This window comes from Ceratotherium simum, chromosome 5 (genome assembly GCF_057802395.1).
Source record: "Ceratotherium simum simum isolate JZ-2026a chromosome 5, ASM5780239v1, whole genome shotgun sequence".
NCBI lineage: Eukaryota > Metazoa > Chordata > Mammalia > Perissodactyla > Rhinocerotidae > Ceratotherium > Ceratotherium simum.
The window spans coordinates 14,992,581-15,018,153 of NC_141904.1; the positions used below are offsets into that span (position 1 = coordinate 14,992,581).

At 41.1% G+C, this 25,573-nt stretch overlaps 1 protein-coding gene across 13 annotated transcripts in view; it reads right to left on the bottom strand.

The window, feature by feature from the left end:
* The window catches only part of ARMC8 (armadillo repeat containing 8), a 103,296-nt gene that overhangs the window by 2,206 nt on the left and 75,517 nt on the right, over positions 1–25,573 (bottom strand). For 9 of the 13 annotated variants that reach the window (XM_087430517.1, XM_087430508.1, XM_087430514.1 and 6 more), the window contains 11 exons: positions 23,296–23,378; positions 22,905–22,986; positions 19,232–19,318; positions 16,850–16,903; positions 16,651–16,743; positions 16,404–16,520; positions 13,942–14,091; positions 12,851–12,946; positions 7,928–8,023; positions 3,702–3,774; positions 2,184–2,277 (listed from right to left, as the gene is read on the bottom strand). In XM_087430517.1, the coding sequence (XP_087286643.1) occupies positions 2,184–2,277; positions 3,702–3,774; positions 7,928–8,023; positions 12,851–12,946; positions 13,942–14,091; positions 16,404–16,520; positions 16,651–16,743; positions 16,850–16,903; positions 19,232–19,318; positions 22,905–22,986; positions 23,296–23,378 (1,025 nt within the window). The remainder of the gene's footprint in view (positions 1–2,183; positions 2,278–3,701; positions 3,775–7,927; positions 8,024–12,850; positions 12,947–13,941; positions 14,092–16,403; positions 16,521–16,650; positions 16,744–16,849; positions 16,904–19,231; positions 19,319–22,904; positions 22,987–23,295; positions 23,379–25,573) is intronic. The other 4 variants (XM_087430509.1, XM_087430512.1, XM_087430510.1 and 1 more) reach the window with 4 other exon arrangements.

Consider the following 25,573-nt stretch of genomic DNA (forward strand, 5'->3'; position numbering starts at 1 on the left):
TTCCCCTAAACATTGGAGGGCCTCAGAGCTTGGTCCTTAGCCCTCCTCTCTTCTCCCCTCTCTCTTCTTCTCCCTACATAACTTCATCCAGCTCCATGGCTTTATATACCATCCAAGTTTACAACCTCAGCCCCACTCTCCCAAGTCCTCTGGATATCTAATAGGCATCTGCAAGTTGGCACACCCAAACAAGGACTCTGATTCTCCCTACCCCAACCCCCTTCTCTTGTATTCCTCACCCTCTTGGTAAATGGCAACCTCCCACCCAGTCACTCCGGTTAAAACTCTAGGCAGTTTCCTTTCCTCTCTTTAACGTCCTACATCGAATCCTTGAGCAAATGCTGTTGGCTCTACCTTTAGATTAAATCCTGAATCCGACCACTTCTCCATATTGTACCACTACCACCCCTCAACTCTTTCCTCCATGGCTGCAATGCCTTTAACTGGCCTCCCTGCTTCCATCCTTGCCCTCCTGCAGACAGTTCTCTACACAGCCACCAGGGTAATCTGTCAAAATTCAAATCAGATGTCTCTTCTGCTCAAAACTCGCCCATGACTTCCTATTAACTTCTAAATAAAATCCAAATTCCTTACTATGGCCTGCAAGGCTTTTCACTTGCTCCCCGCCACCTCCCTGAGGCCACTTCTTATCACTCACCCCCCCCCCCCCGTTTATTTTCCTCCAGCCCCACTGGTCTTCCTGCTGTCTCTTGAAGATGCCAAGCTCAGTCCTGCCTCAGGGCCTTGAATTCACTGTCCCCTCTGCCTGGAATACTCTTCCTCTAAACATCTGCCTAGCAGATTCGCTCACTTCATCCAGGTCTTTGATCAATGTCACATCCTCAGAGAGGCCTTTACTGACTAACCTATAGGAAAAGAAACTTGCTTACTCTCCACTCCCTCACCTTGCTTTATTTTTCTTCAGAGTACCTCTCATTACCTGCTCTCCTATTACACATTCATTTGCTTATTGTCTATCTTCTGTACTAGAATTTAAGTTCCACGAGAGCAATGAGGTCATCAATTTTATTCACCAATATATCGCCAATGCTTAAAACAGTGCTTGATAGAGGTTAGTACTAAAAAATATATCTCTTGGGGGGCTGGCCCAACTGCATAGCAGTTAAGTTCATGTGCTCCGCTTTGGCAGCCTGGGGTTGGCAGGTTCGGGTCCTGGGCATGGACCCACGCACCGCTTGTCAAGCCACGCTGTGGTGGCGTCCCATATAAAATAGAGGAAGATGGGCGCAGATGTTAGCTCAGGGCCAATCTTCCTCAGCAAAAACAGGAGGACTGGGATCGGATGTTAGCTCAGGGCTGATCTTCCTCACCAAAAAAAATATATACACATATATATATCTGTTGAATGAATGGGGACTGAGAGGAGAGGGGCCTAGGATAGCAAATCAGAACAGAATGTGTAAAGGCAAGAAGGTGTGATAAGAGGGCAGATGTGGCTGGAGTTTAGGGTGGGAATGGGGGTGTAAGGGAGCTTGGGGGATGAGACAGGCAGAGCCAAGCCAGAAAGCGCTTCTGAGCCATGAAGCCAGCCACGCTGAAGAGTCTGGAGAATGAAAGAGTTGGTATTCCCTGCTGCTGTTATTGTTATGCACAGAAGTGAGCTGGAAAGGGAAGGCTGTGTTGTAAGGGAGTGTTCATACCTAGGAAAAGCATTTTTGGCTATTTTGAGGTTAGAGGGTTCTCTGATGATGACTCGTGCCTCTCGCAGTAAATAGTGAGCTCTTTGAGGACAGGATTCCTTAGTGGTTACTGCTGTATCCCCAGCAGCGAGGCCAGGCTGGCACAAGACAGGCACCCAGTGAGGTTTTAAGCTAATGAATGTTTTTATTGGCCTTCCTTTCTGCTTTCCAAAAGGCCACATGCATTTCTATTCTAATGATCAAGGTGATATAAGGGAGTGGCCTCTAGATCCTGTCAGATACCCACTAAGATGGACCAGGCTCATGTTCATTCAGAGTAAAATGAGAATCTTTAATAATTTGCTAATTATTAGTTTATCTCTTACTCAAATGTCACATAGTTGGCTCACAGAAAATTAAAAAAGGAATCCAAGAATCTAAAAAAATTTTAGGTTCGGCCATGTGAATTACAAAGCAATTCTAACCCTTTCATAAAAGAATCCAATGTACCCCAGAGCAAGGCCCTTTTACTTTGATACTCACTTCTCAGAAAGGTTTAAATCTGGTGATTGACTCAGTTTGTGTAGAATGTCTACGATGCCCATGTCTCGTAATTTATCCTGGCGTTCTTGTGAACCTAAGAGGTGAAAGCTAATGGTTACTGGGAACACGACCCAGGCAGTTGCTCTCCCTGATGACAATCAACAATCTAGAGCCCCCCACTGTCCTTCCCTCCCCACTCCTTCCATCCCAGCCATCATGCACTCTCCCTGAATGTAGTTGGATCCTGTCATGCTTGGATTCTGCAACAGCATTTAACAGGTCTCTCTGCCTCATGACTCTCCTTCCTGTAGTCCATCCTGGGTTCTGCTCCTGGATTAATTTCTCCGTAGACTATAGGGTCAAGGTCAGATTCTTCAGCCTGGCACAAGGCACTCTGCCGTCAGGCCTCAGCTTCATCACTTCTTTCTGGACATACCAAACCAGGCTCTTCCTACTCCAAATAGGTCTTGTTTTCCCCCTTCTATTCTCTTCCACCCTCCTCTGACCTCCCAGCACCTCCTGCTGCCTCTTGGTTAGCATGTGGCAGTTCCAACTCCATACCCCCCTGTTCTGTCTTCCAAGTAGACTAGGACCTCTGTGAGGTGGCTTTGTTTTCCTGGCATCTGGATGGTCCTTGGTCTCTAGGCCTGTATGTTGAATCCAGTTTCTCCTCCTTCCACTTTGTTCTGAACACAGCTGCTGAGTAGAGTAATCCTCTTGGAGTCTTTCCACCCCACTGAAGAGCTACGGTGACTCACTCATGCACTGACCTCATCTAGACCCAGTGAACCAGAATCTCCAGGGGTGGAGACCAGAAATCTGCATTTTAAAAAGTTCCACAAGTGATTTTTATGTCGCCAACCCAGCATTGAGACCCACTGCTCTCCTGCATCTGTGTGCTACCTTGGCTATACAGTGGAATCACCTGGGAAGTTTTAAAAACTACTTAAGCCTGGAGCCCACCCCCAGAGATTCTGATTTAATTGGTCTGGTGCAAAATTCCCCAGCAGATTCTAATATGCAGCCAAGGTGGAGAATCTCTGATCCATAGAGGCCTCCTGACAGACTGACTGCTTCACCAGTCGCAGTGTATTTCTCATTTTTCACCAATGCATCCTCTTCTTCATTAAGCTTATCTGCCTTTAGTCCTTATATGTGCTTCCTCTGCACACAATGAAAGGCCTATCCTTCCACCTACTCTCACCTCTCGTCTTCTTCAACGGCTTCTCACCATCCTCCTCCTCCGCTCTCTCAAGGGCAAGAACTGTCACTTCTCTAAGGTCTCCTCCACCCTCATCCTTAGTAATCTGGTACCGTGTGGACTCCAAGGTGGAGGCTCAGTGTTAACTGTCCAGCTAACTCAGGCTGGTCCCACTGATTCTCACACCAAGGCGACTCTGCAGGTGCCTGGGGCCCAGTGAGCAGTGCCTTCACCCAGGATCTCAGGTACCTGCTGCCCTCTCTGTGCAAGACTTTCTTCCCATAATTTTCTTCAGAACAAATCTCACCATCTCTTACCTTCCTCTTCATTCCTTATGAGGTTTAATATACAACACGTAGCGGCAAGTTGCAGTTTGACATGTGAATGACCCTATTGTTGCAGAAAAGGAAAAAAAATGGAGGTAATCTCATTTGAAATTATTTTTTGTGACATACCATAGGCTATCCTAATCGCCTAAAAGTTTGAAGCAGGGGCCTCAAACTCAAATGTCTTGAGGGGCCACAAAGTTAATACTAATGGGTGAATGGGTTGGGTTAAAGACAACAAGGGAGGGTGGTTAAGTCTGGCAAACTGGGGACTGAAGCTTTGCCAAAAGACATTTACATTCCAATTTTAGAGACCCTCTGGGGCCATAGGCGTAGTTTGCAATTCATCATTCCACCCATGCACATAGAAACACTGGCATGTGACAATTCTATGCTTCTGACTTGGGCTATGCTTTATCTACACTGGGAAACTTTGAGGTCACTAGCAGCCAATAACTGGATGGATGTGCATTTGGTATTTATCTCTTCAGCTATTGATTATCTGATTCAAATTACTGTTATTTCTATAGAAACATCCCCCAAAACTTGACTGAGTCTCGACTTGATTTATCTTGACTATCTCTACTATTGTTAAGGAGCCTCCTGTTCTTATGAAACACAATTCTTATTTATTTTTTTGTTTAAGTTGGATCATTTATCCCTATAGGGTGCTTTCTCCTAAATGAAAGAAGACCCAGTGGTAAAACAATCTTTACAGATGGTTTTCCTATTGATCAAAACAAACAAACAAACAAAAAGTCCCTAGAATATTTAAATGATTTATGTAAACCTGAGAAAATACCAGTGGTATGATATGCTCAATGGTTTCTTAAAGGCTAGGACAGACTTATCTTGCCACGTAGGACTATATCTCAACTAAGCAGAGGCAAAGAAATGGATGTGGCTTCCTCCATTAGAATTCTATGGTGGGTGATTCTTTTTTCCTTCTACCTGCCAAGACGTTTTAAGAGATGTCCAGTTTGGGCTCTATTAAGACAAAACAAAGCAAAACTTTTCTGCTCCCAGCCTCGGGCCATCAATGAGTATTTGTTGAATAAATGAACTTGTATACAATACAACAATAAGCATCTACTATGCATAAGTTCATTCAATAAATATTTTTTGAGGAAACAACTGCTGTGGTAGAGAAAACTGGAGGGTGGAAACCTAATTTAGGTGGAATGCACAGAAAAGATCTCTTTGAAGGAGGCAACATTTAAGCAGAGACTTAAAGAACAGGAAGGTGCCATTGTGCAAAGAGCTAGGGGCTAGGGGTCCTGAGAGGGAGGAAAAGTTTCTGGAAAGATCTGAGGTAAGAAGAAGCTGTATGGCTCAGTGTATACTGAGAAGGAAAAGTGGAGTAACATTAGTTCAGAGAAGTAGGCATGGCTCAGTAGGCACTGTGGGCCCTTTTAGGCCAAGTAAGGACTTTGGATTTCATACTGAGTTGGTAGGAAGCCCCTGAAGGATTTAAGCAGTGGAGGGACAAGATCTGATTTGCATGTTTAAAAGATCACCCAGGCTGACAGTGCAGGGGTGTCTAGGCAGCTGTTATGGTCAATCAGGCAGGAGATGCCATGGCTTGGATTAGGGTGAGGGCACTGGTGACACAAAGAAGCAAACGGAATTCACATCAGCTTTGGAGGCAGGGCTAACACGACTTGATGATAAACTGGATTAATGAGGTGAAAGAGCTGGAGAAATCAAAACTGACTCCCAGGTTTGAGCAACTGGGTAGATGGCAGAGGCACTATACTGAGACAGGCAAACCCAGGAGAGGAGAAATTTAGGTTTAGGGGAGACATTTAAGAACTCATTTTTAAATATCAACTTCAAGAGGCTTCAGATGGCCACATGGAGATGTTGAGTAGGCAGGAGGACATAGGAGTCCAGAGTTCAGAAGAGAGGTCTAGGTTGGAGGTATACATTTGGAAGTTATCAGCATAGAGATGATAGTAAAAGCCACAGGAGTGGATGAGACTCCCCTAAACCAGTGGTTCTCAACTCTGGCTGTATACATAAGAACCATCCGGGGAACTATAAAAAATCCTGATGCCCAGGCTACCCCCCAGACCTATTAAATCAGAATCTTGGGAGGAAGAGGACAAGGTAACAGCCTTTGAAAGCTCCCTAGGAGACTCACTGTGCAACAAAGCTTGCAAAGCACCGATCTCAGGAAGGCATGTAGGAGAGAACAGAAGAGGGTCCTGGGCTAAGCAGGGAAGTATGGTGTCATGGAAACCAAGGGAAAGGAATGTTTCCAAGAGGAAGAAATGGTCAGCTGTGTTGAAGTCTGCTGTAAGTGAGGTAAGATGAGGAAAGAAAACTATCCTTTGGATTTGGCATCATGGAGGTCACTGGTGGCCTTAACCAGAAGAGTTTCAGTAGAGTGATGGGGTGGAGGCTAGATGAAGTGTGTTAAAGAGTGAATTTAGAGGTGAAGAACAAGATAGCATGTGCAGAAGATGCTTTTAAGAAGTCTGGCTTTGAATAGCAGCAGAGAAATAGGTATACCTTGAAGGATATGTGACGTCAAGAGAAACTTGTAAAAGATTAGACATACTATGTGGATCTGGCACTGGAAAGGTAAGGGGGTTCCTGGTTGAAGCAGCAAGGTTGAAGCAGCAATTCAACAAATATTTATTGAGCACATACTAAGGGCTGGCACTGTACAAGGTGATGGATATATAATTGGATATATTATATTGGATGGATACAAAACTGATATAGTCCTTGTCCTCATGGAGCTTATAGTCGGTAGGCAGACAAAAAAACTATATTTGAGCTAACTGTTCTAATAGGAAGGGAATGCAGTAAGAAAGAATAACCCACACAGATAAGAGCCCATGAGGAAGTGTCAGTTGAGCTGAGATCTGAAAGGTGAGAAGGCACACCATGAAGAGGTGCAGAGAAAGCGTTCCAGGCAGAGGGGCTAGCATGTGTGAAGGTCCCGAGGCAGGAAAGAACATGCACGGCCTTCTCGAGGACCTGAGAGAGGTCAGCGTAGTGAATGAAGGGAAGAGGAAATGAGATGAGCTGGGGACATAGATGACTCGGGTCATGCAAGACTTCACAGGCACTGTAAGGGGGTATGGATTTTATTCAAGGTGTAACAGGGAGCCACTGAAGGATTTTTGCTTCTGTTCTCTTAATAAAACAAAAAGGGAGGTCACCACTAAGCATGATGAGGGAGAAGAGGTGAGGTCTAAAGAAGGAGAAGGTAAGAACCTACACTTGTGGAGAATGGAGGCCCCAGCTCCCTGGAGAAGCAAAGGAGGGTCCCAGGCAGTGCTGAGGGCCCACCTGAGTTCTGTAAATGTGAATTTAATATGAAACCAGTCAGCCTGGTTCTGTGCCTTTCTCTACATTTGTCAACTCTGACGTGCAGGCAAAGAGAAGACAGTTCATATGTGGTTAGGGTTTTGCTAGAAGACATTGACAGAGTGAAAAGAGGAGGGATGTTTGATATCCAGATTTTGGCAATGGGCAGTTTTGGTGATAAGATCCAGGGTATCGTTGTGGCTGAGGTGTTCGGAAGTAGGTGGCAGATTGTGTTTGAAAGCAAATAGGTCAAAGAACAGGTGCCAGAGAACTCAAGGGTTCATCCACATGGAACTGAAGACTTGAGAGGGAAGACAGGGGTTGGGGGGTGCTGAGTGAAGGCCAAGAGCCCAAGTCTTCACTGAACAGGAGGGAGGAAATCAGGAGATGACAAGGGTGGGGAGTGGGGTGGCAGGTGGTAATGCTGCCAAACTGCACAAGCCTCAAGGACTTGGTGTTTCTTTTTCTTCAGAATGGAAGAGAGTTCCTTGAATCTGTTACAGAGTAGTCTCTTCGTTCATTCATTCATTCATTCATTCATTTTTTTTTTGAGGAAGATCAGCCCTGAGCTAAATTCCGATTCCAATCCTCTTCTTTTTTCGCTGAGGAAGATTGGCCCTGGGCTAACATCCGTGCCCATCTTCCTTTACTTTATATGGGACGCCGCCACAGCATGGCCTGACAAGTGGTGCGTCGGTGTGCGCCCGGGATCCGAACCTGCAAACCCCAGGCTGCCGAAGCAGAGCGCGTGCACTTACCCGCTTTGCGCCACCGGGCCAACCCCTAGTCTCTTCTTTTTTTAATCTCTGCACGATTTGTTTTGAACTAACAATGCCACAGTCCTTGCCTTCTAATGTGTGGCTAGTGTAGAGCAGTGAAAGGGGACAAAGGCCTACCATGTAGTACTTGATTTTCTGCAGGATGTCATCATTGGTCATAATGAGTTCTTTTGCCGTTGTCCCATCTGCTATGTTGGCTAGGACACACAGTGTCTGGAAAAGAACAAAGGCCAGCTATCAGGAACGCTCTGAAGTCCCCAGACTCAAGCTCGCTCAAGAACTTGGGCAATTTCCACCTGAAGTGCATGGATTCTCACAGCTTCCACTATGAATGCCTTGATTTTTCACCTCCTGGCCTCATTGCCAACAAAAATACCCATGCTTAAGGAAAGTCTACCTTAGGCAAAAAAGAACCCAAACGTTTTAGTGGTTTCTTTCTGGGCATAAGCCATAGCTGGGCAAGGGCAGCAATGTCTTATAGTTCATGCTATCACATAAATCAAAGGGAAAACATAATTTATTATCATTTTCTTGAAAACTCCATTTCTAAGAGAAGCTCTTGTTACTAACCCACAAGGTTTCTTTAAAGTGGTGGTCTCTTTGGGGGAAGCTTCACAGGTGTTGCAACTCCCCTCCCTCCCCCTCCAAATGCTACTTGCTCCCAAGCTCATGACCTTCTGGGTGAAGGCCTGGACCCTATCCACCAGCTACACTAGCCATGTGCAGTTAGGACCTCTTGACTTTTGTGAACCCTATTAGAGCAACACAAAGGGAAGGAAAATGTGTGAAGGAGCTTAGTTAAGCTTGGCCTAATGTGGGGATTGGAGGCAGCCTGTACCAGCTGGCAGGACAGCACATCTTGCAAACAATCACCACATTGGTACTGAAGGAAGAGACTGTTCTTGTCAGCTGTTACATTCTCAGAGCCAGACCAGCAGGAGGCAAGAATTAAGGTAATGGTGGAAGGACCGTCTAGGGACACTAAGCCAGTGCCAGCCTGAGCAATTCAACAAATGCTTCCTGAGCACCTATAATGTGCATGCACTCCACAGGGCATCAGGGTGAGACAAGGAGTTAAGATACACTCTCTGACTTTGAAGCCGTCACAAAGTCATGTTTCACTGTGGTGTGACTGAGGTAAAAACAGAGAACCGAGAAAGCATGAAGTAAGCTCACCTGTTCCAACCAGCAAGGGTGAGGGAAAGCTTCCTGGAGGAAGTGACACTGAGTCCTGGTGCATCACTCAGAGAAAGTGATGAGAGGTGGGAATGGGGTCTAAATTCAGATAATTTTCTCCAAGTTGAACCTTTCTCTTTGCTAGACTTAAGCTAATTAAGCCTGCAGGTTATAGCTACTTGAGACTGCTTTCTCACTATGGCCCAAACCCTCAGATATCTTAAAGGGTATGTGGTCTTATTTCTCCTAGATTAACAGACTGTGGTAACTAGATTATTAGGGAGTGAGTCCTGAGGTTTGAACCAAAAACAGCTGCCTCTGGGGTATAGGAGAATGGAAAATGCAATTTCTAATCCAAGGCCTGAGCAGGCACTGGGGGACTATTTATTCCATGGCACTTAAATCATGACAAGGAGACCTTGATATGTCCCAGAAGTGGGAAAGAGATGATCTGGGGAAGATGTCAGATTTCAAAGTGATCTGGTCCATGGGGAGCCTGTCAGAAGTCTTGGCAGGTACAATGCCCTTGAATTTCTCAGGACTGAGGGCACAGTAGGGGGGATAAACAGGTTTTGACCCTAATCAAGGATAAGAATTTAAAAGGCTTCATGACTGAGGCATTCCTGGGAAAAGGAGGAAATGACTAACACTGTTAGACTCACCTAGGGAAGAACTACCCCTCTTTTACCCACTAAGACAGAATATAATGGGGGATTTCAGGAAATATTCCTCAGAATAGACTAGGTCAGCAAGACAGGCAAGTGACTCTCATCCTCAGGCTTGTACAGCATGGCAGAGGGAGCTACAGTTCTGCCTGAAAGCCCACACAACCCTACTGTAAATATTCCTATGGAGACAAGAAGCAAAATCTTAAAGAGATCAATTAGTTCTTGGGCCAAGTCAATCTAACATATGAGCTAGGGAGCAGAGATAAAAGCTACACACACACACACACTCTCATGTGAACAACTGGACATCAGTGAGATAGAGTAGGGATTGGCAAATTATGGCCTGTGGGCCAAATCCAACCCACTGCCTGTTTTGGTAAAGTCTTATTGGAAGACAGCCACATCTCCCTCCTTACATATTGTCTATAGCTGCTTTCAGGCTAGATCAGCACAGTTGAGTAGTTGCTACAGAGACTGTAGAGGCTGCAAAACTTAGAACACCTCTCTTGCCCTTTGCAGAAACAGTTTGCCAACCCCTGAAATAGAGAATAGAAAAATAATACGGGGGGGAAAAAAAAAATCAATGAAACCAAAAGCTGCTTCTTTGAGAAAATCAGTAAAATTGATAAACCTCTAGACAGACTGATTGGGAAAAAAGGAATTACCAATATAAAGAACAAAAGAGAGGACGCTGCAAAAAATACTACAGATTTTAAAAAGAGATTATGAACAATTCTATGTTAATAAATACAAAAATGTAGATGAAATGGACAAATTTCTAGAAAGACTAAAATACTAAAGCTCACTCAAGAAGAAATAGATATACATACTGTTATAAACCAATGTTACCACAATAAAAAAAAAAAAGAAGAAATAGATAACCTGAATAGTCCTATTGCTATAAAAGAAATTGAATTTGTAGCTAAATACCTTTCCACAAAAGAAATACCAAGTCCAGACGGCTTCACTGGTACATTCTACCAAAATTGAAGAAAGAAAGAATGCCAATTCTTCACAAATTCTTGCAGAAAATTGAAGAAGAGGGAACACTTCCACCTCATTCCCTGAGGCAAGTATTACCCCAATATCAAAACCACACAAAGACATCACAAGAAAACCATATATCGACCTCTCTCATGAATACAGATGTGAAACATTCCTTACCAAATTTCAGTAAAGTGAATCCAACAACACATGTAGAGGATAATACATAACGACATTTTAATATGGCATATCTCCATTTATTTAGGTCTTGGATTTCTTTCATTATCAGTGTTTTGTAGTTTTCAGCATACAGATCCTACACATGTTTTGTGAGATTTATACGTATTTCATTTTTTCTGAGCCACTGTAAATGGTACTGTTTGTAAAATCTCAATTTCTACTTGTTCATGCTAGTATAGAAAAATACAATTGATTTTTCTATCTTGTGGCCTTGGTTAACTCATTGATTAGTTCTAGCTTTTTTGATGAGTCTATTCTCTACTTAGACATTCATGTTGTCTGGGAATAGTTTTATTTCTCCCTTTCCAATCTGTATGCCTTTTATTTCTTTTTCTTGCCTTACTGCACTTGTTAGCAATTCTAGTACGATGTTGAATAGAAGAGGTAAGAATGGACATACTTGTCTTGTTCCCGATCTAAGGACGGTGATAGATATGTTCCCTAACTTGATCATGGTGATTGTTTCATGGTATAAGCATATGTCAATTTATCATTGTATACTCTAAATATATGCAGCTTATTGTATGTCAACACACATCAATAAAAAAGAAAGAAAAGAAAAAAGAATTTATCAAATGCATTTGAGAAGAACCAAACTTCCAGCTAATAAGCAGACAGTTTAAGCCTCCCTATTGTCACCTACTTCTGGACCATCACCAAAATCTGTATGAGACAGGTACCATTTGTGTCCTGCCAAAACACATTATTGCAGTTGGTCTTTTCTTTTGCCCTCATCCAGATCTTGCTTCACCTTTCTACCTTGCTTCATTTTTCAAGTTCATGGAAATCTACCTAGGTGAGCTGTCTTTATAGACAAAATTCATTCCTATGCTCTCCAGGTAGAATAGTTTATTTTGAACAATATGTCTTCTTCATTGTTGTATCCAGTAATGAATCTCATTCAACCTAATTTCAGTGATGCCTATGAGATTATAGTTTTTTTGTGTTAAATTTTTGTTCATCAAAAAACATAGTTGTTTATTATGAATTTTAAGAGAACTCACCTAAAAAGTCCATCTTAAAACCACTTTGTCAAATCTGTCACCTTTTTTGCTCACAAATTCAATTACAGCTCCTAAGTCCTACCACTCTTACTTCATGACCTGTTCTTCTGAAGCCTGCTGAATTGCTCTAACTCAGGAGCACAGAGGATGAGGAGCATGGGCCCTGTAGTTAGACTCTGGGTCTAACTCTCCACTGATGACCTTGGGCAAGTTTCTTCCATACATATAAGTGTACAACACAATGAATTTTGACATTGAATACACCCATGTAGCCAACATCTATGTCAAAAAGTTGAACATACAATTACCTCAGATCTTGTGTTAAAAATTTAAGTTTGCAGGTGACCTTTCTTTTTATGACAAAATATAATAGACACTATGTTAAAAATCCTATAATAAGCCCCAGGAAATATAGAAAAGTAATTCCCAAACTGTCAATATGATGAATGCATAGCCTCTGTATTTTTCTGCCCACCCTAAACTTGCCCTATCAAAACACAACAGAAGTAGGGTATGGGATAGGAAGAAAGAACAGGAATGCATAAGAGTAAAGAAACAATAAATGTCTCCAGCACAAGAGATTATTTTATTAGGGAGTTGCAGTAATCTGAGTTCAGAGCGTGGTGATAAAGATGGCTAGAAATAGTGAGTCCTGGAGAAAGGTTTCACTCTAGAACGATCAAAGGTGGCTGTCCCTGTAGAGACAGGGGCAGTGTATACAGTGCCTGACACAGAGGGTGAAACTATAGTCTCTGGTCATGTTTTCTTCTATTCTAGGAGGAAGAATTCTTGAAGAGAGTTTAAGGGGTGGTGGAGGATCTTTCTCCTCAGACTTTTCTTGTCTCTATAGCACCTCCCATCTCGGCACCCTGTCTTTTGCAGATGTGAATATTTCAGGAGACTCCTAACCAGGATCTTTCTTGGGACTCACACTCAGAAGATATTCCTCAAAAAAAGGGAACACATACCTGCTCTTTGACCTCAATGTTATGCTCCCCTTCCAGGATAAGGGTGACGGCTTGCATAATTTGCTTTCCATGAGTACTCATTATTTTATCTATATGCTGCAAAACAATGGAAAATCCGCAATTATCATCTGGGGAACAAAGAAAAAGACCACAGGAAAGAACAGAAGGCTTCTAAAAGTTAAACAATATAACACACAACTGCTTCAAAGAGAACACCAGAGCACACAGAACTAGATACCAAAGAACAGTGTTTATTATATTATGAAGCTGCATTTTACCTTAAAAAAATTTTTTTTTTGGATGACTTGAAGATGAAGAGAGCATAGACCCGGCCTGATAGAATACAGAATTGTAATCACTGGGGATCCTCAAGGCCAAAGATATTAAAGAGAAAGGAAGCATAAAAAATGGATGGGGGATGCAGGGAAGCCATAGACATGGAAAATATGGTGCATATTTACTATTTTAGGGCACAAATGTGCAAAGACTCAAAAAACAAGTGAGGCAGAGAGAAGGGGACCACCCATGTTTCTTCATCTACCTGAAGGCCACTAACACTGCTGCTCAGGGAACATTAGCGAACAATGAGAGGGGCCCCACAGCAAGGCTCAGCCTCTCTTGCTCTGACATAAACCCACTGTTCTCCACACTGACATCTTCAGAGGTCAGTCCAGTAATTGTGGGCAGGGAGGTGTCTATGGAAGGGCACTGAGAAGGATTCTCTAAAGGGAAAGAAGCAGAGGCCCCAGAGATAAGGGATTTAGGCAGATGAGAAAACCCAACCTGGCCAGCAAACCAGGTAAGAATAAAGTAACCAATCAAGGCAGGTTCACATCCATCGTGGAGGACACAGAAGGAGACAGGACAGGCAGTGCAGGAGTGGAGGGTCAGGTGGCTACATGGTGAAGCAGCTCCCAGAACACCTACGAAGGTGATAGGTCTAGATATCAACCCCTTGCTTCTTCTATGAAGGAGCAGTGTCGGAATCACACTTGGGGGCAGATGTCGATGAGAGCAGAGAGGGAGTCTTGCATGTTTTGCAATGCATGTGCAGGGGCAGCTAATCTGGAAACCTGCGTGATTTTACTTACAGGCTGAGTAGAGAGGAGATTTCTAAGAAGTCCCAATGTCTTCATCAGCACATTCAAATCTGAATCTGATAATAACCGGAATAGCTGTTCAGTACTCAAGCTTCGTAAAATATCTGCTTTTATTTTTTGTTCAGCCTGAAATGCCATATTCTGAAAGGATTAAAGAAGTTTCAAGAATCATTGGCTTTATTAAATTATATAATAGTAACTCTGATAATTTTCAAAGTACAAACAGAATCTGCAGAATATCCTTAAGTATAAGTCACATTATTTTTCTGATTCCTGTTCATCACTAATAATTCTGTCTGTCAAGAGAAAAATAACTGCCACTCCTATACATACTCCTTTACAAGGAATATGACCACTTCTTGACATGGACATTTGACTGTCTCAAGATTTTTCAAATAAGTACGAAATCCACTATTACTTTTGAGAATGTCCTTGTGATGATTATCAAGTTGCCTTCTGTGCACTGTAATAACAAAATGACTATTAACAACTATATTATGCCATGCATTTTGAGAATGACTTAAAAGTACTCCATTATTATGGATGAAAATAAGTAGCGGGTTTTGTTAACTTTACTGGCATGAAACACCTGTTGTGTTCACAGTACTATGCTAGGGTGTTGATAGGGATGGTCCATATCATACAGGAAGCTCTCCGGGGGGTAGGAGGTGTAGCCAAGCTACTGGCAATCCCAGAAGGCCAGTAGCTATTTTGCTCTTTTTTCTCCTTTCTAGACACTTTATGGATTACCCCACCTTAACCCAAAGTTATAATGACACGTCTGAAGGGAAAAAAAGCACAGCAAATTCCAAATAACTCATAAATCAACTTTTGGTACAAAAATCTCTTATAAACTAGAGACTTAATTATAATATATGGTTATTGCCCTCCAGGCAATTATTAATTAAGGAGCTAAGACATATGAAAGATCAAGTTACCTAATGACGCACGGTGGCACAGAAGAGCTAAGAGTACTGGGCTGGGTGTCAAGAGACCCAGGCCAAAGATGACTCCAAGGTTTTATATTTTGTGGATAGAGAACATAGCAGCTGGTAATACAGAGATTGATGAGAATAAGACAGTTAATATGGATTTGAGGAGTGGGATAAGTTCAATTTTCAACATTAAAACTATACTATTGGGCCGGCCCCATGGCTTAGCGGTTAAGTGCGCGCGCTCCGCTACTGGCAGCCCGGGTTCGGATCCTGGGCGTGCACCGACACACCGCTTCTCCGGCCATGCTGAGGCCGCATCCCACATACAGCAACTAGAAGGATGTGCAGCTATGACATACAACTACCTACTGCGGCTTTGGGGGGAAAAAGGAGGAGGATTGGCAATAGATGTTAGCTCAGAGCCGGTCTTCCTCAGCAAAAAGAGGAGGATTAGCATGGACGTTAGCTCAGGGCTGATTTTCCTCACACACACACAAAAAACCTGTACTATATATTGAGAGCTCAGGGAGCTCTCAAATGAAGTCCCACAGGCTGTTTAAGTGACAGACCTGGGAAACAGGAAAGTTATATCTGGATATGTATTTGAAAGTAACCTCTTCTATAGGGGGAGTTGAAACCATGAGTGTAGATGAAGTCCCCGAAACTGAAGTGCAGAGGGAATTAGAAACCGGGAACCGAAACTTGGGGGAATATTCCCTGAGAATGGGGTGGCAAAGGAGGTTAGGTAGAAACCGAGGTAAAACGAAATCAAGTACTGGGAAAGAGTTTCAAGAAAGAGAGGTGCTAAAAGCTGGTGCAAAGTTAAGGAGAAAAATAACTGTGAAACTACTGGATTCAATGCTTTCTTAGAAGATCATTACTTCTATCCCCAAGTTTGTGTGAAAGAGAGCAGATGCAGCATGGAACAGGGAGAAGAGTATGGGCTTGGGACAGGCTCAGAACCCACTTCCATCGCTTCTTCACTGTGAGGCCTTGGATGGTTCATTTACCCTCCCTGAGTCCCAGTTTCCCAACTGTAAGGTGGGTATACATATCAATATAACTTAAAATAAGAATTAGAGATAACAAATATAAAACATCTAACTTAGCATCTGGTACACAGTAATTAAATTGTAACTACAATAATTATGTTTAAAAAACCAATGTAGGATTACTCTATTTTCATTTTCAATAAATCTTAAGGAAAAATGGTTCTGACTTCACAATTATGAAGTTTTAGAATTTAGATTATTATACATTATTTACTAGAAACTGTTAAAAATTATTAAGCATTTATACACCAATTCTGTTACCTTGGGCAAGTTATTTAATCACTCTGTGCCTTAGTTTACTCATCTGCAAAATACGAATACTCCCTAGCTTATTCCACAAGGTTGTTACAAAGAGCAAAGGAGACACGCAAGTACTCTGTCAAGTACGTAGCTCTATACAGTTACCAGCACATTCATGATGAGTAAAATTTGTTTTCCCAAAATTAGGTAAGTCAAATTTCCATACCTGTCCACTTTTGTTAATAATAAATAGGAGAACTGAGGCACACAATGGCCAAGCAACTTGCTTATGTTCGAATCCGAAAGTTGAACAGAATCTTCTAGGTCCTAGGTCATTAGAAAACTAGGCCAAATAGTAAGAATTTTTAAAAGAAAATTCCAGAAATTTCAAATAATACATTTTCTAATTTTAACTTTGATAATAGCTCTATTTGCTTTGTAAATGATAACATATATAAAAGACTGAAACATACCATTAAAGCCCAAATTCCATTCACTCGTAAAGCGGGATTTTCACTTTGGGTTAATCCACAAAGTAGCTCTACAGCTCCTGATTCTAAAATTGGCTGTCATGGGAAAGGAAAAAAACCCACAGCTTTAATGTCAGGTTTGTAAACTAAATGTGTATATATACCCTGGCACTCTGCCTATGATTTTTTTTCCCACTCTTACCCAATTCCAAGCAACTTTCACAAAGCAGGGAGTGAGGCGGCCATGAAAATCATCCTGAGAAGGGCAAGGACAATTATTCTCTCACAAATCCCAAAAATAAAATAATCCCTATCATTTCCTTTTTCTCTGTAGTCCTGAAAGACTCAGGAGATCTCCTCAGTGTCTGTACATGTCACACAGAGCCTTCTGACCCCATTATCTAGTTCCACGCTCTCATTCTCACCATCCTCTGAGACTCCGACACTCTCTGCTTATGCTGCGACTGTGAAGCAACAGGGCTGGTTTACAATGGAACTTAGGTAACCTAACTATTCTCCTTCCAAATTGTCCATCTTATTCCAAAAATGCTGTAGTTTATTCATCTTTTAGAAATACCTTCAGGACTACTTATCAACCATACAAGCAAAGTAGCCTTGTACTTTTATAGTCCTGCCACATTTTACACCTAAAATAGCATACTTCAGCCTTACCACTTACTTTCTTTATGATACTTGGCTGAAAATGGGTTTTGATAACTTCTAAAAAATTCAAACCTTAGAGGACAGATTTACCATTACCAATGAATGCTGAAAAGGCCATCTGTCAAGTGGATTCAAGAAATGTCTTAAGCAATTCAGATTCACATACCAAGAAAAAAATGGCAGTGCCTTTCAAGACCACATTTTCAAAGAAGGGTACACCTTCTTTTACTTGTACAAATTGTGGTATTTTCTTTTTTTAACTTTTTATTTTGAAATAAGTTCAAACTTACAAAGCAACAAGAATAACACAAGGAACTTCCATATGCTCTTTTCCCAGATTTATCAATTTTTAACATTTTGTCATATTTGTTTTATCATTATCTCTCTCATTCTATATACCCATATCCACATTATTTATCTTTTCTGAACCATTTGAAAGTAGAATGCCCCTTTACCCTTAATACTTCACACCAATGTGCATTTCCTAAGAACAAGGATATTCTCTTAGATAACCACAGAACAGTTACCAAATTCAGAAAAGCTAACATTAAAAATATTTTTAATGACTCTATAGCCCATATTTCCACTTTGTCAACTGGCCCAATAATGCTTTTATAGCATTTCCTTCCCTTCCAGTTCAAGATCCAGTTTATTATTTATTTTTATTGAGATATACTTGACATATAACATTATTTTAGTTTCAGGTGTAAAACATGATTTGATATCTGTATATATTGCAAAATGATCACCAAAATGAGTCAACATCCATCACCACACAAGTTATAATTGTTTTTCTTCCTGTGATGAGAACTTCTAAGATCTACTCTCTTAGCGACTTTCAAATATACAACACAGTATTATTAATTAGTCCAGTTTATTTTTAATACAAAAAATCAATGGTATTAATGATCCTATGCCTGAGCTTATCTACCTTACTTCCTAACTGGACCCTAAATACTCTGAAGGCAGAGCTGAGGCATCACAACAGCTGTTCAGGAGATTAATGGTGTTGCCCTGACTGCACAGATCGTCATGAGACCGAGACCGCATTCCCCCCCAGGGTACAGGAGAACAGAGGAAAGCTCCGGAATCCTATCTCGAATCCTATCTCGCCTTTGTCTTCCTTCAGAATAACTACCAGTCTTTCCCCTTTTGTTCCAAGATTTTTGCTTGTTGAATAACTCTGAATCCCCACCTTGTTATTAACACCTTCCTAATTACCATTCAGAAGCCTGCAGGTGTTACAATGCAGAAAAGAAATTCAACAAAAATGGGACGACCGAATGCACGACAAAGGACGGGGTCTAAACCTCAGTTCATGACTGGGCAGACCAGAGATATTTTAACATGATAAAATTAACTCTCTAAGGCTTCCCCCTCCTTTACTAAAGTTTATTTTAGTTTTCCCTATTATAAAAACAACACATGCTCAAATAATTTATAAGATGCATAAAATAAGGGAAAAAATATCTCCACATTTAACCCTTCTCCAAACAACTACCATTAACACTAAACATTAAAAAGATTATTTTCGGATGCCAACAGTTATCTCCTTGAAATGACTCATAATCCTGGTTTACAAAATTGAGTTTTAATTTATTCTTTAGTAAACAGAGTTTGAAAATAGTCTATTACCTGTGTAATTATTTCTTACATTTGCAGTTGCAGGCAGTTTAGAGTGACTGTAAGCTGTGATCTTTTAAATAATTGGAACATGCCAGGAGAATAAAAGGGATAATAGGAAAAGATAACCATGGTTAAAAATGATTTATTTTGCCGCCCCCATCCCCTACCCTTTCAAACAATTCAGAAGTAGTTTTTAAACCCAATCGTCAAATTTCAGTGTCAACTACTATGAAAATTATTTGGCTGAGCTCTTAGTAGACTAGGCAAAGTCTAGGAAGAGAAAATCAATACTAACCTCTTTGCTTGGAGAAAAATCAAGAAGAAGATTACATAGCATGGAAGATGCTACTACTAGGATTTCATCTGGTGCATTTTGTAAAACCTATGGAATTGAAAACAGGGACACTATTAATGGTTTGGAAACGTGGAGGTGAGATCATAAGAATAAATGAGAAAAAAACAATTTATCTTTCAACCTGATTTCTCCTACTGGAGAGATGGCTAGGAAAGACCACTTGATACTGTGTCAACCTTTACCTAGTGCTATAACTATGACTGACTAAGGCACTCACATCTCTCTTCCTGGAGAAACTATAGCCCTGCTGCCAGGATGGGGGTTGCTGCATGGAAAAGAAGAAAGACACAAGTCAGGGAGGGGGTGCTCTATGTGAAAGTGTGAAGACCATGGGACTGCTTTGGGGCAAGTTAGTTCATTCTACTCCATCAAATCAGGCCAAGTATGAAACCAGAGAATTGCCCTAGGGTGTGAGCCTTTCTGATGTGTCTTTGAAAGACTGTTTGACCAGGAGCATGGATGGATCAAGCTACTGCACAGGCAGGGTAATGTGGTGAACTGGTTCTCAGAACTGGAATCACCCAGCTCTGGTTCCAACCCTCTCTCCTCCATTTCTAGATGTGTGCACTTGAGCACATTTCTTAACCTCTTTGAGCCTTCGAATTGAGGGATTAAGGAAAACAACACTTCCTTGATAGGACTATTCAGGATTAAATGTGATATAATAATAAGGGAAGCAGCATAGCATGGAAGTTAAGAATACAGACTGCCTGAGTGCAAATTTCAGCTCAACCACTAAACAGGTATACGAATTCCTCAGCTGAAAAAATAGGGATAATAATAGTACCTGCTTCATAGGTTATTGTGAGAATATATGAAAAGATTTTAGAATAGTAACCGGCACAAAGTAATGACTATATAAGTGAGGCTTTTAAAAAGGCAATTTATTATGATAATTGCTGTTATCAGGCACATAGTAGGTATACAGTAAACTAACTGCCACGGACTCCCACTGAACTCAGAAGAGGGCATGCTGAGAAATGTTAGTCCCCATTAGCTATTATCAGAACCCGTTCTTTCTAGATTGTAAGAGAGAAAGCTTCACAAACATTACTCCTTATACGCAATAACCACTTTAACTAAATCCTTTGCATTTGGGATCAGATCAGGATCAAGCTTATGATCCCAAAAAGAGTCCTAGGAGCTCTAGTTATGCAAATTAGAAAGGAATAATCACACACAAAAAATTTAGGGAGTTAAATATATTATCTGCTTTTTTCAGCTAAATCAAGTCTGAAGTTCTCAAGTTAAGAATAAATAAGAATTACAAAATAGAAGCAGTTCTCCTAAGACACTATGTTTTAACTCTCCCGTGAGTTATTAGCTAGCTGATAAAGATCAAATCTCATCCATTATGCACGCTGATCTCTCTGTCTGCCACAATCCATCTAAGACCCTCTTCACCCTCCCCTTGCCTTGCCCTTCCTATATCTCTCAGCTGCACCCCCTACCCATGCTTTAAGGCTGTCCCATTCCAGAAGCCTCCTTGGAGCCCTTCCAGTCAGAAGTCTTCTATCCTCCTCTGAGTACCCACAGCCATTGTTTATGACATCTCTTAAGACAGTTATTACTCTCCATACTACTCAAATTCTATGTGCAGCCATGCCAATCTCTTTTTCTCTTAACATATTTAAGCTTCTTGAAGGAATAATCTGTATATTTACGGTCTAATTTATCCTGGCCTGTTTCAACCAAATGGTATTGCACAAAATGGGCTCAATGAATGTTTGTGAAATAAGAGAAATAATCATTTTCCAAAATTATACTACTTTAGAATCACTGGTTGAAATAAGTGAGTACCTAGGAAGGCTTTAAAAAGTTGCTTTGTTTGATATGATTCATTTTTTTAAATATATTTATTGTTTTATAGAGATTAATGTGCTTTTCGTCAAGTTTTATTTTCAAATTAGATGACAAAATGATAAACAAAAACAGAAGAGATTCTATGAAATTCTTAAGCATTTACTCAGTGTAGTGTAAGATATAATGGGAAATTCAGAAGTTGACATCTAACAGTGACCAAATTTCACCAATAAGAACAAAAAATAATCACAAATAAAATTTGTAACTAAAATCAAATGGCTACTCTTCCGTGGTTTGCTAACCAACAGTTAAAAACATGAAAGTTAGAAAACAGAAAAGCAAAAGGGGAAAAATCAATAGATATGCAAACAGTCTTTGAACTAAGAGGAACCTAAAATGATCGGAAAGAAATCATTGGTTGACTTCCAAGCTTTTAAAACTATACTTTAAATATGCAACAAAGTAGTAGCTTCATAGTAATTATACCCACATGTGCCCAAGTGCACAAAATTCTAGACTGCTCACCAAGCCTCTTCCCAGGTAGAACTAGTTAGAAACCACATGTTGCTCCATTTCTGATTCATAAGATAAAGGGGTACTGAGCTGAGCAATCAGAAAAATGGCTCCAGAGGAAATATTTGTAAGTTATTTTGGGAAACGGGAGCACTTTAAAAAAATCTTGAATGGACCGAATCAATAAATCAAGATTAAGATGCTATGAAAAAGGTACAATCTAAGAGCAAGAAAGACTGACAACAGTAAAATCTCTTGACTGAAGAGAGCACTGGTCCAACTCTTCCACCCGGCTCTCCTACCCCATCCCTCACTACAGTCTTGAAGGCATCTCACGCTTCCCACACATACATGTTTCTGTCCATGCTGTTCTTTTTTATTTATTTTATTGCGGTAACATTGGTTTATAACATTGTATTAATTTCAGGTGTACATCATACTTCTATTTCTGCATAGATTACATCATGTTCACCACCCAAAGACTAATTACAATCCATCACCACACATATGTGCCTAATCATCCCTTTCGCCCTCTTCCCTTCCCCCTTTGCCCATGCTGTTCTTATCTCTGCAAAATCCTCCTGCCTTCCTTTTGCCTTCAAAGCCTACTCCATATTCTTCCTGTCTGAAGCCTCCCCTTCTACCACATTAATGGCTCTACTGTAACCTGAAGCTTCAAGCTGAGGGCAACAGCGCCATAGTAAAAATTTTTGGTAGACTTATTGTGCCTGGAGGCTTTCATAGTAGGTACTAAAAAACCAAAAACATAAACAAAAAATTCTGCTGATTAAATGCAAGGTATACGGTCACTTAAAAAAAAAAAAAAGATGGACCAGAGGCCAAGTTGACCTGTGGTTCTGTAATATATTAGGGATAATATTATTAGCAGCAACCTGATGCATATTCTAAGTCTCGATTCAGATTTGTTTGACCTGAACCACTTTTTTTTTTGGCCCTCAAGGAAAGACCTAAGACCAAAGAAGTTATTTTGGAGTAGAGAAGCAGGAGGTAACAGTTGTGTTAAAAATATCCAGGGATTGCCAAAAGACTAAGAACAGGGTATATCTGTAAGTGGCTGATTCCTTTCCTTCTTATAACTAAAAATTACCAAGATGACTCTGGATGTAAGTCTAAAGTGTAATACTAAACACATAGGAAGATCAGATTTGAGGAGATAACTGTTCAAAACGCTCTACACAGAAATCAGACATACTCCTAGATCAGAGAGTGCTGTCAGCTACCTCAGCTCACTAAACACTCCGTGGGAAGGAGTTACTCGCTGACCCTTTCTTCTTACCTTCATTAAAGGTTTCCATACAGCGTGATCCTGGAAACTGGTTCGAAGCTGCTGCACAGATCTAGATAAACTGTGCAAACATCTACAAAGAATAATCAAAATTAGCTTCACAAGAAGCTGAAACTTTTACTTTTCAAATACATTGCTTGGTATTTCACAGTTACTAATATACAATTCAAGTATATCTACAGACATTGCTACTTCAACTACTTAAGAACACTTCACAGGCTTTTCAGGCTAGCGTCTCTGTTAAATAATGTTATACACTGAATTCACCTGAGCATACTTTGGAGTAACATTTGGATTCTGTGCTTACTCGGTGAAGGTCCGGAAAGGAAAGAGGTTAAACACACGGCAAAGGATTTTTATTCAGACCATTTAAAGCTCATACCTGACGGCAGCTAACCGCACCTTGACACTAGACTCAGACAAGCCAGTCACAATTCGGTCCATCATATTTTCAGTCTCAATGATCTGGAGAAAAAGGTTAATGCTGCATAAATAACAACATGAAGATGAAAAACTTCACTGCTTGTAAATGCAAGTATGCGAACGTCCATCAAAAAGTTTAATGTTGTTTTTAGCAAGAGTTTTTTTACCTCTGGAACAATCATTTTGCAGAGGGGACAGGCAGCTCATCAGAAAGGTAAGGCTACCCCACTAAGGATCTGCCAGGCTGAATGTCAGGCCTAAGGGGCAGATTATGTTTCTTTATTTTTAAAAACACTTAAAACAATAATTACATGACATAAATATTGCAGAGGTGTTGCCTAAGGAGTCTTGAGAAAAAGATATAACTGAACTACCATTGGGCAGGTTCCTGCCAGGTTGAGATTCTACAAAAACCATGGTCCACACTCAGCCCTTATGAATGAACTCTGTGGGTTTCTGACAGAGCCACCCTGTGGCTACTTGATTACCAAGCAAGTTGAAACTAAGTTAAATACTTAGAAAAGTAACCCTTGCCATCTTTCACTGCAGCACCAAGTCCTGCTATATGTAATCACTACAATCATGAAGCATTTTTTTTAAATTTAAAAACAAGATAGCCTATAATTTTCCTTCAGTAAGCAATGTATAGATATAAAATAAACAGTGTGTGGAAGAAATTAAGTTATAAGTGTTCCTATGGAAAAACAGCATATTAGAAAAAATGCTAATGCAACTACAACACAAATATTAACAAAAACAATTCGTGTTGAGTATGTCTATGTGCCAGGCATTGTGCTAATAAGCACATTACATTACCTAATTTAACCCTTTTGTAGGCATTATTACGATTATTCCCATCGGCATATTAGGAAACTGAGGATTCTAGATAATACAGAGCTTGCCTGGGATCACAGAGCTGAGACTGGAACCAAAGCCTCTGACTCCAGAGCCCTTATGCTGAGCCATGCTTGTATTATGGCCCTGGTCAGAGAAGTACTCTGTGCTCATCAGGTAGTTCCCACTATGGGTAATGCATTAATGAGAGTCATTATTCCCCCAGCAAGATCACTTGGGGAGCTTTAAAAAAATCGCAGGCCAATTAAACCAGATTCTCTGGTGTGGGGCCCAGGCATCTGTGTTTTCTTTAAAAGCTCCTCAGGTAGAGTCCAGTGTGCAGCCAAGTTTGAAGATCACTGACCTAGACTAAAATGAAAGGTATTAGAAGGCTGACCTCAGAACAGGAGGGAGTGGGAAATCTCAGGATATTCAATCCAAATGGGAAGAGAAGAAAATAGAGTTGAAATTAACAGTGATGGGGAGAAGAATATCAACTACTAAGAACAGAGACCCACACTTTAGCTGTAGGGTAGGAATGGTAACTATACTGATCTGCAGGTTCCAAAGTGGCAAAGAAAACTTACATGTTGATCTACTCCTCATTCCAGCCAAACCTAATCCCACCCTTATCTTCATGCACACCTACCCTCTCTCCTCACTGTCACTTCCAGTCTCGAAACTCCTCCCTTTCTCGCTGTCTGCCTACTCCTCTCGACATTCATATACCTTTCTCCCTGATCTGGATGCCCTGCTCAGATACTCCACTTAGTAGACAGATTCTCTTTTTTCACTGTCCTCCCACAACGCATTCCTGCTTCAGATCCCAAACTGCTGCAATTACAGTAGAACACCACCACACCCGGCTGCCTCATCTCTCAGTGTATGCTGCCGCACCTCAGGAAGACCCTCACTGCTGCTCCACCAGCCCTGCACTCACCTGCAGGAGATGCCCATATTCCCTGGGATGTTTACTTCCTACTTCAAATTCTTCTACTTCCCTCATGCCCTCAGTCTCGCTATGCCCACCTCATTTTTTACAGAAACATGGCTTTCTTTCTGGGATACAAGTTGCCTCAACTTCCCTCTTCTTACTAAAATGTCTCCATGTTTTTCTTTTTTCTTCACTCTTGGTACGCTGAAGTTGAGTACTTCAAAGCTCAAAGCCACCTTGATCCAGAAACTACCTCCCACGCCTCTTTCTTCCATCTTTATTCTGCTCCATCCCACTGGCTCCTTTTCCTCGGCCTGCCCCACCTCCCACTTCCACCCCTATTTAAAAGCCATAAATGTCCCAACTTTAACCTCTCTAAACTATAGTTATAGTCCTCTCACCTCTTCCCTTCCTTAAATGGACGTGTCCCAAGGCTCTGTTAATCTCTCACTCTACATATATGACAATG